The following is a 13,963-nucleotide window of genomic DNA, read 5'->3' as shown; positions in this document are numbered from 1 at the left end:
ATTACACGTTATAGATATTGCTTCTATTTTCCGCATAAACAACAACAAATACACGTGGTAAAAAAGGTAAAATTTGTATATTGAAAATCAAAGTATAAACAGGAGCAAATAGGGAGATATATTGTTCCAAGGCCTACTATATTTACCTTGGACAAATGCAAAAAGTTCCCAAAAATTCAAAACCTTGTAAAAGAATGTTTTAGTTTAGTTTAAACATGTATTTCATAGATTTATTTACAGGTGATAGAGAAGCAAGTTTTGCAACTTATATTAATCCTTTTCCACTTTTCCTGTGCGTGTGCTGCCTTGTACAAAATGTAGCAGCATTAGCCTGCTCTATTTCAAAATATGCAAGGGTGTCTTTAACTTGCAAGAGATGAACACGCCCGGTCAGCCATTTATCATCCCCTTTTGACAGACTATCCTCGTTTCCTCAAGACCATACTAGAAAATGATGCCAAGGGAGAGCCCTAAATAGATGTATTTACACTTGTATGCAAATTGTCCGCCATTACGTAAAATCACACAGGTTCCCGTAAACTTTGACATCATAATTCAAAATATTTGACGTCACAATTTAAAAGTGATTGTTGCTTGACGTCAGAAGGTGATTCGGAGTTGATCTAAGGTCATTCGGAGGCAAGATTCAGCTAAATACCAAAAGTGTAAATACGTTTATTCACAAGCGCTTGGGTATAGGATACAGATATTTTTTTGTTGTTGATTCAAATATTCAATTTTCTATATTTATAATACATATCTATCACTACTGTACATGTCTCATTTCTAATGACTTAAACGACTCAGAGAAAATACCTAATTTTACTATCTATACTAATTCAGTCCCTGAAATTTTCATCACGGAACAGGATTCAAACCAGGAACTTTTGTGTTAGCATGGTTAGTAGTCTGATGCACTATAACCACTACGGCAATGGCTCTCATCAAGAATGTTTTAAACATTGTTGTTTATATAAGCAGTAAACAGGTAAAGGAATTAAAATATCCCTAAATTTCCAAAGGCACTTGGGACAATACATTTTTTGCCGTCCCCCTTATTTACAAAATCGTTATTTTATTATAAAGTCTATTTAATAAAAACAAGAAATGAGAAACACTTATGAATTTCCACATCAATAACCACTGAACAACAGGAGTTAGTTTCACAAAAAAATTTACGACTAAGATGTATCCTAATTATACTGAATTGTTTACTACTTTCGATCAATCATAATCATAAGTTTTTTGTGTAACCGACTCCAGGTCCGGGACTTAGGACAGGTGCAAACAAATGCAGCACATTTGTAAAATATGTTTCAAACAGTTTTATGAGTTACATGTATATATTTTTCAGTTTCAAAAATGGATTTAGAAAATGTTTGTGTGGTTTTACCTGCCGGTGGATGTGGTGTAAGAATGGAAATGGACACACCTAAACAATATTGCAAAGTCCTAAACAGACCTCTTATACTCTACACAATACATAGTTTTCATAGGTAAATGTTTGTGCTATGTTAGAATGGAAATAAGTACACCAAAACAACACTGTAAATTACTAAACAGACCTCTATTACAATACACAGATTTCATAGATACAATGTATATGTAAAAATGGAAATGCATGGACATTCCAAATATTGTAAAAGATTTCTTATGTACTCAGATTTTCCCCAGCATGAATTTAGACAAACCGATGAATATTTGAATGGTTAATTAAAGTTAGGAATTTTGGCAAGCCATGAGGATTAGCATTGAAGAAGTTGAATATCTCCAAATTTTACCTTACAAACGCAAGCTATGAATTTGAAGCATTTTAAAATTCTTCAAGGTGAACATGCATACATGATCATAGGGGTGTAATCATACATTCATGGTCTCAAAAAAGTTTGTGGCCAATGGAAAGCCTTTTTTTTAAGAAGAAAACTAATGACAACGCTACACATGGCTACAGTTACATCCAATGATCTAAACCTTTCCATTTCTAGAATTTTTAATAAACTCTTAATCTAAAAAATTCTCTGTTTTCAATGAATTATGTGCTGTTTAAATTTCAGTCTTTTTTCCCAATTTTCAGACTAAGCTGGATAAAAATGATTGTCGTTGTGGTTGATGAGAGTTATCTGGAGTTCATGCAGAATTTACTAACAAAATATAAATTTACTAAAGTGAAGTTAGTTACTGGATCTCCAACAAGACACAGATCAATTTATAATGGTGTCAAAGCACTGGAAACAGGTACATTTTATGTTGCATAACTTGATTTTTTAAATGAATGTATGAATGAATCTGTTTTCTCCATGTTTATGAAGATTTTGCATACAAAAAAAAGCATTTAGAAAAAAAGTGCTTATTAACACAAAAAAACAAAATATCATACAATTTGAAATCAGTTGAGATATGTACACAATAACAGAGCACTTTATCATGTTTATGGGAAATATAAAAAAGAAGACAAATAGGAACAAGTTTTAATCAATCAACGTTTATTTAAAACTAAAAGTCACATAAGGGTCTTCAGTAACATTGAAAACTAGAGGCTCTAAAGAGCCTGTGTCGCTCACCTTGGTCTATGTGAATACTAAACAAAGGACACAGATGGATTCAAGACAAAATTGTGGTTTGGTGATGGTGATGTGTTTGTAGATATTACTTTACTGAACATTCTTGCTGCTTACAATTATCTCTATCTATAATGAACTTGACCCAGTAGTTACAGTGGAAAATGTTAGTAAAATTTTACAAATTTTGTGAAAATTGTTAAAAAAAAATGACTATATAAAGGGCAATAACTCCTTAGGGGTCAATTGACCATTTTGGTCATGTTGACTTCTTTTTAGGTCTTACTTTGCTGTACATTATTGCCGTTTACAGTTTATCTCTATCTATAATAATATTCAAGATAATAACCAAAAACAGCAAAATTTCCTTAAAATTACCATTTCAGGGGCAGCAACCCAACAACGGAATGTCCGATTCATCTGAAAATTTCAGGGCAGATAGATCTTGACGTGATGAACAATATTACCCCTGTTAGATTTGCTCTAAATGCTTTGGTTTTTGAGTTATAAGCCAAAAACTGCATTTTACCCCTATGTTCTATTTTTAGGCGTGGCGGCCATCTTGGTTAGTTGGCCGGGTCACCGGACACATTTTTTAAACTAGAAACCCCAATGATGATTGTGGCTAAGTCTGGATTAATTTGGCCCAGTAGTTTCAGAGGAGAAGATTTTTGTAAAAGATTACTAAGATTTACGAAAAATGGTTAAAAATTGACTATAAAGAGCAATAACTCCTAAATTGGTCAACTGACCATTTTGGTCATGTTGACTTTTTTGTAAATCTTACTTTGCTGAACATTATTGCTGTTTACAGTTTATCTCTATCTATAATAATATTCAAGATAATAACCAAAAACAGTAAAATTTCCTTAAAATTACCAATTCAGGGGCAGCAACCCAACAACAGGTTGTCCGATTCATCTGAAAATTTCAGGGCAGATAGATTTTGACCGGATTAACAATTTTATTCCATGTCAGATTTGCTCTAAATGCTTTGGTTTTTGAGTTATAAGCGAAAAACTGCATTTTACCCCCATGTTCTATTTTTAGCCATGGCGGCCATTTTGGTTGGTTGACCGGGTCACCAGACACATTTTTAAAACTAGATACCCCAATGATGATTGTGGCCATGTTTGGTTTAATTTGGCCCAGTAGTTTCAGAGGAGAAGATTTTTCTAAAAGATGACTAAGATTTACGAAAAATGGTTAAAAATTGACTATAAAGGCCAATAACTCCTAAAGTGGTCAACTGACCATTTTGATCATGTGGACTTATTTGTAGATCTTACTTTGTTGAACATTATTGCTGTTTACAGTTTATCTCTATCTATAATAATATTCAAGATAATAACCAAAAACAGCAAAATTTCCTTAAAATTACCATTTCAGGGGCAGCAACCCAACAACGAAATGTCCGATTCAACTGAAAATTTCAGGGCAGATAGATCTTGACCTGTTGAACAATATTACCCCATGTCAGATTTGCTCTAAATGCTTTGGTTTTTGAGTTATAAGCCAAAAACTGCATTTTACCCCTATGTTCTATTTTTAGCCATGGCGGCCATCTTGGTTGGTTGGCCGGGTCACCGGACACATTTTTTAAACTAGATACCCCAATGATGATTGTGGCCAAGTTTGGTTAAATTTGGCCCAGTAGTTTCAGAGGAGAAGATTTTTGTAAAAGTTAACGCAGGACGACGACGACGACGGACGCCGGACGCCAAGTGATGAGAAAAGCTCACTTGGCCCTTTGGGCCAGGTGAGCTAAAAAACGTTGTATCTCATCTTTATAAATATTACGTATAGAGAATTATTCAGTGTTAAAATCTTTTTAAGTAACCATGGTAACTGATACCATTGAGATTATATATGTTTGATGTCTCGTTGACCCTGATTTTGGTTCTTTATTTTTAGATATTCATCTCTAGTTCTGTATCTTTCAGTTTGTAAACCTGATGATGTGGTTCTCATCCACGATGCTGTCAGAATGTTTACAGATGAAAAAACCATAACACAGATCGCCATGGCAGCAAAGGAACACAAGGTTTAAAATTAACAAGATTTTCTGTTTTATAAAATCAGAATGTGAAATATGAAATATTTATTTAATATGCAAAATCTTTGTTTTGACATGGCTTCAAAAAACTATATTTTCACACGCTTTGTTTATTTATATACATCAAAGTAGGGAGGTCCGAGAAATTTTGTTCTGAAGTGAATGAAAATGACAAGTTTGTTAAGGTGGTAAATTGGTACCAAACACCTTCACTAAAATTAATTCCGCTCGTTTAATTTTCATAAAATTTTGACAAGGCATTTACTTTGACCCTTTGACAAAAATATATAAAAATTTCAAAAAATTTGAACCAACCATTTTATCAGAAAAATTAAACTGGTTATATAGCAGTTTGACAAACACTAATTTTCATCATTGAGAAGCTTGATATTCCCTTAACAACACAATGTAATTAAAACGTTTAGCTGATTTTACAGATTTATCTCCCTGTAGTGTTAGGTACTACTTTAAACAAAGTGTGAAACTACTTGTAGATTGTGTTATTTTATTGAACCATTCTGCACCATCCAGATATTTTAAAATATATTGAGCACAAATTAATTATAGAACATAGAAAATGCAACAGCATACAATATATTATATAGATAAAGATTGTAATTACAGTCTGTAATAATATAGTATACACCAGGGTTACCACTGGATAATTTATATAATACACATACACTTAAACATACGCTTTGCTCGCCAGATAACACCCTCATTATAATAAATGTAAATTAAATCAATATGTATAGACCCTATGTTTTGGAAAATCATATTTTAGATGCAAAAGTGCATAATGATGACCTTCTGTTAATTAAGCTTCTATAGCATATGCTTAAACTACTGACATACATACGCTGAGAACTGATGTTTAGTTAATTTTTTGTTTACATTTAGGTGTAATACCACCAAATCATGGTATGTCACATCCAGTTGTATACGAAAGTAGGTCTAAAAAAATATTCCCTTGAATTTGACAGTTGTAGGTAATTAATCCTACATTTTATTGCAGTAAAAACATTTCTGTGTCATAAACATATGTCTTGGGTATTTCAAAACGCCATTATTTATTATTTGGAATTTGTATAGAAAATTTTGTAATCTTGAGGTTACATGGTGACTAAACCTTGCACACAGATAAAATAAGGGGAGACATTTGATTGGTTAACTTCCAATGATGGTTATTTTCTTATATGCAATGAAATGTTATGTGAATTTTTTTCTATAGTACTGGACAGGATAAAACTTTACTCATGCCAAGTATTTCTTTATTTGAAACAAAGATAAATTCTGCACATTTTTTTGAAAAGTGCAAATTTAACAAAGACTAATAGGGGAAAATCAATGGTGGTATTACACCTGTATATTATCTTTTACCTGTTCAAATTATGTCAATTATTCAGGCATCGGGTGTTTACAGACCATTGATATCAACAGTTATTGCCCCTGATTCTGATGGATGTTTAGAGGAGTCATTAGACAGACACAAATACAGAGCCAGTGAAATGCCTCAAGGATTTCATTATAGTGTTATATCCACAGCTTATCAGAAGGTTAGTATTGTTTGCATCTGGATTTTTTTTCATATTATTTTTTCAATATTTATGTCAGATTATTGAAGTTTTGTTAAAAAATCTTTTTAGTGATCATGTGATATTTTTACAACTGTTCAAACCAATGAAACTAAGTCTGGTCTTTAGCAAACTAGGGGTGGTCTTATTGCAAACCAGGGGGGCTCAGTTGTTACTTCTGTAACCACTAGCCAGTCAACACTGAGGTTGTGAGTTTGAACCCTGCTTGTGTGGGTGCATTCAACTCCAATCTTCATTGACTTGAATTGTCAGTTTTCATATTGAAGGTCATGGTTTTTTCTGGGCACTCCAGTTTCCTCCACCAATAAAAAATGGCCGCCACAATATAGCCTAACTGCCCTGCTTAAAAGTGGCATTTAAACACCAAAAATCAATCAATCAATCATATATAGATACAAGACGATGTGGTAACTCTCCGACCAAGACATAATTTGTAAAAGTTAACCATTATAGGTCAAAGTATGGTCTTCAACACTGAGCCTTGGCTCACACCGAACAGCAAGCTATAAAGGGCATGTTTTGTTTGATAAACATTTGATTATTAAAAAAATTACAAAAAAAACGAAAAACACTTGACCTTTATTTCACTCTACAGTTGTAGCTTCATACCAATGTACATAGAGTAAACTTCCCCAAATGACAAATATATATCAAAAGTGATATTTATAAGAATAGCTGTCTTAATAAAAACATATGTGGGATATACATGAGGGGGATAGGACCTTTATCAAGACTTCGGGATCAGGTGTTTTTAAGCTCGGCATTTCTGGATTGACCCTTTCAGGATCTGGGAATTCTTTTTTCAAATTCGGGATGTCGGGATTTAAATTTATTTAAATTCGGGACCTCAGGATGTTGGGATCAGGACCCCTCCTATCCCCCCCCCTATACATAGATGATCATTTAGAAGTGTATGCTCAAAGTTGTATCTAGAAAGTAACAAATGGTTACCGTCTGCTCTTTTGTTGGGTTGTTGTCTCTTTGACATATTCCCCATTTCCATTCTCAATTTATTTAATATTACAAAAAGATATGTCAACTATATAATGATACTAAATAATTAATCTTGGCAGGCGACAGATTATGATTTTGATTATGGTACAGAATGCCTGCTCTTAGCATCCAAGTATTCTGGAGTTAAAGCTAGATTGGTGGAAGGATCAAGTAATTTATGGAAAGTTAGTTTACATCAGTGGTATCTTCTGCATTTAGCTAATTTATTTAGTTTTGTAAAACTTATTTTATCAATTTTTTTTGCCTCCAAGTTTTACAGGGAAATATAGATTCTTACATTGATACCAGTGGATAAATCCAATATTCCACAAGTAACTATGTACATGATGTAAGAATCTGTTTCTCTTATGATTAAATTTCATTTTTTTGTTAAACGAAAATCCTCTTCGAGTGCCTTCCACATTTCACAAAATTGTCAATTTCATCAACACCTGTTAGCATAGTTTGATTGAGTGCAGAAATGTATAAATTGACAAAGAATTATGGAAATAGCATACCTTCCAACTGTCACTATTTGCGGGGGATTTCCCCCATAGAGGTTCCCAAATTGAAATTTTGAAAGAGCAATTTTGTCCAAAATTTAAACAAAACAATTAATTTTCCAATGACTTCAGGCTTATAAAAGTCTGAAGAAGCCATAAACAACATTAAAATGTAGTTGCCTGCTCCCTTGAAGGTTTTTTAGGACTATGACAGTCATCTTGCACGCGAAACCCCCATGGGCATTTTGAAAAGTTGGCAGGTATGAAATATTATTATATGAATTCCGTCTTCTCTTCATCATTTGCTAAATATTTCATATTTTTAATGAAGAAATACCAATTTACAAAATCGATTCTTCCAAATTAAACAATATTAAGGACCAAATTGAGTTTTTGTGCATTATACGATCTGTGTAAAGACTATGATTCTTTTACAAAACAAAGTTGGAAAGAGGAAAGGAGGGGGATGCCAGGAATAATTCAAATTAGTTGATTGTGAAATACATTTGTGTACCATTAAAGTTTTTTTTAATCTCACTTGAGAATTTTTATCAAATTGATCATCTGTAGCTACTGTGGTTTTTTTGGGCAGCTGTGATGCATGAAAACTAATTAATTTTCAAATATGTATGGATGTGTCTCCAAGACTATTCTGAATTCTATGTTGCAGAATCTGCAACATAGGCAGAATATTCTTTTTTATCCTGTCTTGTGAAAAAAGGTAGTTTATTTTTTACCAGGCCAAGTTTTTCATTCAAAAATTCTCCACCCTCTCCCAGAAAATCAACCTCTTATAGCTATAAATTAAGAGGGACATGTGTCATGTGTGTGTCCTAGGCCTCTCTTTCAGCATGTTCAGTGGTATTTCAGAAAAAAAATATTCAATTTTACTAATCATATAAAAATATCTATTATTAGTTTTAAACAAATAATATTAAACTAATAAAGACTAAAAAAAATAAAATGATTTCATGACAATTGTGAAATGACAGACAACGTAATTAGATGAAATTTATGAGACTTTCAAAAGATACAAGTTGCAAAACTTAAACTAGAGAATAACTATTATGTAAAACTTTTAACTAGGAGTACGTTCTGTTCATCTGCAACTGACTGTTATTTATTTATTTACAAAATTACGCACAAGAAAGAACAGTCTGGATTGATTATATTTCTTTTGACCATGATTTAAAACAGTAAACATATTCTTTGCAGGTTACACACAAGAAGGATATATATGCAGCAGAAGGAGTTCTAAAAGGTAATGATAATGTAAAAAATGTAAAATTCTTTTACATAATTGGCTAGTCAGGAGCTGTTAGCATATAAACCTCTCCTTTAAAGTTTGTACAAGTATAGCTAAAGATATGCTATAGGTTTTGCTCATTGTTGAAGGCCATACAGTGCTGCATAGTTTGAATCCTTGTCATATGATCTCTAATGATGTTTAGTCCTATCGACCGTATGATCTCTAGTGGTGTATAGTTATCGTTTCTGCAATTTTATCAATGTGACCCCTATCTTATTTATATTTATGCTGTTATAAACTGCTTGTACCTGTTTATGACTATTGTCAAGAAGTTAATTAAAAAAAAATCTGTTTTTCATTACAAGATAATATTTAATTTGTATTCATAATTATAATAAAGATATTTTATTTTTTTTTCTCTTTTTTTCAGAATCTGACATTTCTGTATGTTTGAAATGTGAAGACGTTCATTTAAGAGACTCACTGTCTAAACAATTACAGCAAAAAAAATTAAAGGTGAGTTAATAAAGTACTTTAAACATTGTTCATGCTGTCATTGTGTGTAGATGATGTTACGGATTTCATTTTAACCCTGGTTGATAGTTGTCTTATTGGCAAATCCTGCCATTTTTATGATTGATTGATTGGTGGTTGCTTTACGCTGCATTAGCACAAAAAGGCTATATCACAGCGGGAGCTAATTCGAATCCATTTTTATGTACAGTAGTGTTTATGAATACCTTTAAGCAGAAGTCTATCAATGAGCAAAAACCCTACAATACAAATTAGCAAATATAATATAAGGTCTCTAGAGGTGACATGATTTTTCGTTTCATTGATTTATTTGTCTGATTAGTTATTATTGATGTGTAATGATTTGACTGGATGCTGTTGGCATAAAAAATGCAAATAATTTGCAAAGAATTTGAATTTGAAAAAAAGCAAGATTTGACGAAAATGTGATTTATGTTAGGAAGATATATATTTTATTTAAATCTAAATGCAAAATTTTTTTTGTCAAAACCAGCAACACATTTATTTAAGGGAGAGATAACTCAATAACAGTTAGGGGATATAACTCAATAACAGTTAAGGGGAGATATCTCAAATAAAAATGTTAAAAGAAATTATTTGATAATCAAAACCTCATTAATGATTGTTTAAAAGGGGCTTTTTTTCATTTGTAAAAAACAACTACTAGATGCTTTAAGAGCCTGTGTCACTCACCTTGGTCTATGTGCATATTCAACAAAGGACACTCTCAAACATTGTAGACGAGAAAAGAATTCATGACAAAAATCTCTGTTTTGTTGATCTTGTAATGCTGATCATTTGGTCTGTTTAGTTTCTCTCTATTTTCTTTAGTTTTTGCTCGAAACACAATAGAGGGTTAACAAATCTTCATTTAAGTGCAGTCACTCCTATAACGAGTGTCAGTCTATTCTAACTATTTCATCAAAGTTGTACTTGTTAATAGATCATGACTTGCTGATCACTTTTGTGATTTAAAGTGTCTATTTATCTTTAATAATCATGAAAGGCAAAATACAAAAAAAAAGTTGTGAAAATTGTCATTAAAGGACAATAACTTCAATAGGGAGTGATCAGACAATTTACTCCATATTGTCTTAATTCTAGATCTGGTTTTGCTGATAATTTTTGCTAATTTATGTTTCTATCTATCTATTATATTTTTAAGATATAAGACAAAAAGACTATAAAGTGGTGAAAATTGTCACCAAAAGGGCAAGAACTCAAAGGTGTCGACAACAGATTTCTACCATGATAACTTACTTGTAGAACTTGTTGTGCTGATAATTTTTTCAGTTTAAAGTTTTCCTCTATCTATTAAATTTCAAGATAATATGCAAACCCCAAAAAAGGTTAAAATTGTCATTTTAGGACATAAACTCCTTTAAAAAGTCATTTGGCAGTTTGTTACATTTACCGGTATGGACATTTGGTCAACTCGGCCAATTGGGCCAGATCAGCTAAAAATTTACCTGGAGCGTAGAAACAGAACACTAGCCTATAAGATAGGACATTAGGCAGAACCCAACACCTTAAAATGATAACCGTGTACCTCATTGAAATTTTTCTTATGTTATTTATTATGTACATTTTTACATTAGATACATCAAGTACAAGAAGACCATAACAAAGAAAACAGTATAGAACCCTCAGTTTTTATTCATGTGATGGATTTTGATGAACATTTATCACAACATATGATGGCATGTTCTGATGAGTTTATCAGCCATTGTAATAATTCTGCCCAATATTTACTGGACAGAGTATTGATGTTAGTTGTGAGAGAAATCCCATGTGAAAGTTATCATCTCACGATTATAAGATTGATGCAAAACCTCAAGAAAAAACATCAAGACAAAGAAACACTTGTTTTCTGTGTTGTTTATCAGGTAAATATATAATTATCTAGATGCAACTTTCTGATATCAACAAAGAGAAAAATAGACATTTTTTTTTTAATTTTTACATATAAAAACAAAATGCCTTTCAAATATTTCGAAAATGTTCGCCAATATCAAGAAGTGAAAGATATATGTTTGTCATCAATTTTAAAAATAAAAATAGAATATATTGTTGGTTGCATTGCCACTGTATATGTTTAGTATGTTTTTTTCATCTTCTGTATTTTATTGCAATGTTGCATTCCTCTGCATGTTTTTTTTTAATTTGTTGGTTTATTTATCCACCAACTTAAATTTGACTGTTTTCAGAGAAAAATAAAAAATTGAAATTTCATGCTCTTTATTAATTTCAGCCTGATCTGCCAAATTCCCTAAATCATTACCTTCAAATTGAGTGCATTATTGTGTAATATTTATACAAACAAAGAATGGTCGCAGTTCTGTGTGTTAAATAAAAATCTAAAAACAATCTGATGCATTTGTGTTCTAAAAATGTACATATATTTTCAAAATTTTTTAATATAAATTTGTTCTTTAATATGTTTAAGAAATTAACTTTTTTTTTTGCAGGATGATTCTCAAACTGAACAACTGACAGAAATGGTTACTAGTGTTGTGTGGAACAGGGACCCAGTCTTATCTGGACAAGTTTTACTTGTTTCTTAATATTCTTTTTTCTAATTATATGTTTTTCAAACCCTATTGTTTTGGGGGTTTTCAGATGAATGTTTAAATACCATTTGACAATTTTTTTTACAATTGAGCACAATATAATGGAACCATTTAAATACATGTCCAGTAGCATTTTTATGCCACTGCCTTTGCGTGGGGGGGGGGGGTTGGGCATTGAATTTTCATCAAATTTTACTCTTATCTGTCTTGTTCTTATGCCATGAAATTGGTTTCCTTTCTCAAACTTAAGTTTGCACCAACCAAATGTTATGAGACTTAAAGACAATTTATATTACCACAAAATACAGATTAAGTATGAATTTAGTAATCATCACTTTCACTGTTCTTTGGTTATGTCCCTTTATAACATTTTATGCAAGCAGAGGCATCATCTGTGTCCCAAAGACACATCCCCATTTATTCAAATAGTGTTATGAAAGTGTAGCATTGTTTTTATTATTTCAGTAGATTCTGTGTTTTTGAGATAGATTTACATATGTTTTATACCAGCTTTCTTAGTTGCTATAATGATTTATATATTTATAACTTTGTTGATGTGCAATATAGACACTTATATATGGAACACTATATATACAAATGTATGGTGATGTTTAGTTGTTCATTTCTGCATTTGGTGTCTTGTGGAGAGTTGTCTCATTAGCAATCGTACCACATCTTCTTTTTTTTTTCTTTTTTTTTTATATAAAACCTATCTTTATTTATTTCAAAGTTAGTTCAAGTAATATAATATCTAGTAATTATTGATATAGTGAATACTCCATTTAGAATTGTTTACTTTTTATATGATATCAGCTGGTTATAAAATTTAATGTGACTATTTTGTATATGTCTAAGTGAAAGAATGTTTTTAAATAAAGCATTATTGTATTGTATTGTGCAGGTATTTTAGTGTGTGTTGAGCTCAGGCCAGATCTCATTAATGTTTGTTCTACATGTATTTTATTCATATATACATTATATACATGTATTTACATTGGTTATTGTTTATAACAATGAACTCCACATGAATTGCATAAGTATATGTAAATCCCATTACATTCTTAAGGGGGGATTCTAACACAGGATAAATGGAGGCTTCAAACCATTGTCCCCATTCAAAAGCATTGATCGTCATTAAAGGGGGTTATTTATTTTATTTTCATGATAATATATGGATAGTTATAATACTACAGAAGAAATCAGGTGACAATGTAAACTTTTCATAATAAAAATCTAAATACATATGTATGCCTGGTGACTGCCACTTAGTGTACATGCAATATCTTGAAATTACTGGGACCAAATCTTATCAAAATTAGATCTGTTGTTTCCTGTGACTAAACAATGGTCATGTTTAATTTCATGAGTTAAGCTTTTATCATTGCTGAGTTATACATCCTTAACTAGTGAACAGTGATACTTATTGGTTTGTCTGTGTAATAACTTGAAAATGCTTTGATGAAATCTGTTCAAATTTAAATTTGTTGTTCCCTGTAACTAAATGAAGGCACGTTTTGATTTTCACGATTTTTTGCTTTTATGGATCGTTGTGGGTGGAGAAAAGTGATAAAGATAGTATGGGGACAGTAAATCTAAGTCAATATATATGTTCCTGGGTACTTGAAATAGTGTTGGCCATTCCATTACGAACCCTAGTACAAATTTTTTACTCTATCTTGTTTGGGGGTCCAGATTTGCAAATTTCATTCTTTTAATGATACCGAAACAAGTGATTCAGACCCCTTGGTGCTGCAATAGGTTGTATTATGTTTATTAACAGTTGGTTCAAAGCATTTACATTTGACATAATGTGCAATAAATATACTTTTGATATTGTATTGTTGTTATTGTAACAATGCCTTCTACCTATATCATTAAAGACCACTGCATTACATGATCTAATTA

The 13,963-nt window shown here is 31.6% G+C and overlaps 1 protein-coding gene across 2 annotated transcripts; it reads left to right on the top strand.

Annotated features, from left to right (window-relative positions):
• Positions 1-26: 26 nt before the first annotated feature.
• LOC139512037 (D-ribitol-5-phosphate cytidylyltransferase-like) lies at positions 27-13,891 on the top strand. 2 transcript variants are annotated; one of them, XM_071299350.1, is made up of 10 exons: positions 27-57; positions 1,355-1,496; positions 2,075-2,235; positions 4,502-4,602; positions 6,021-6,170; positions 7,283-7,387; positions 8,921-8,966; positions 9,385-9,470; positions 11,087-11,374; positions 11,957-13,891. In XM_071299350.1, exons 2-10 carry the CDS (start codon positions 1,363-1,365, stop codon positions 12,050-12,052), a joined length of 1,167 nt encoding a protein of 388 aa, XP_071155451.1. In that variant the 5' UTR covers positions 27-57; positions 1,355-1,362; the 3' UTR covers positions 12,053-13,891. The 2 variants fall into 2 exon arrangements, with proteins under 2 accessions (XP_071155451.1, XP_071155450.1); XM_071299349.1 differs by having other exon boundaries at positions 32-66.
• The last annotated feature ends 72 nt before the right edge of the window (positions 13,892-13,963 follow it).

The sequence above is a fragment of the Mytilus edulis genome, chromosome 2 (genome assembly GCF_963676685.1).
Source record: "Mytilus edulis chromosome 2, xbMytEdul2.2, whole genome shotgun sequence".
Taxonomy (NCBI): Eukaryota; Metazoa; Mollusca; class Bivalvia; order Mytilida; family Mytilidae; genus Mytilus; species Mytilus edulis.
Note: the sequence above shows the minus strand (reverse complement) of the source record. Positions and strands in the feature narration are given on the sequence as shown.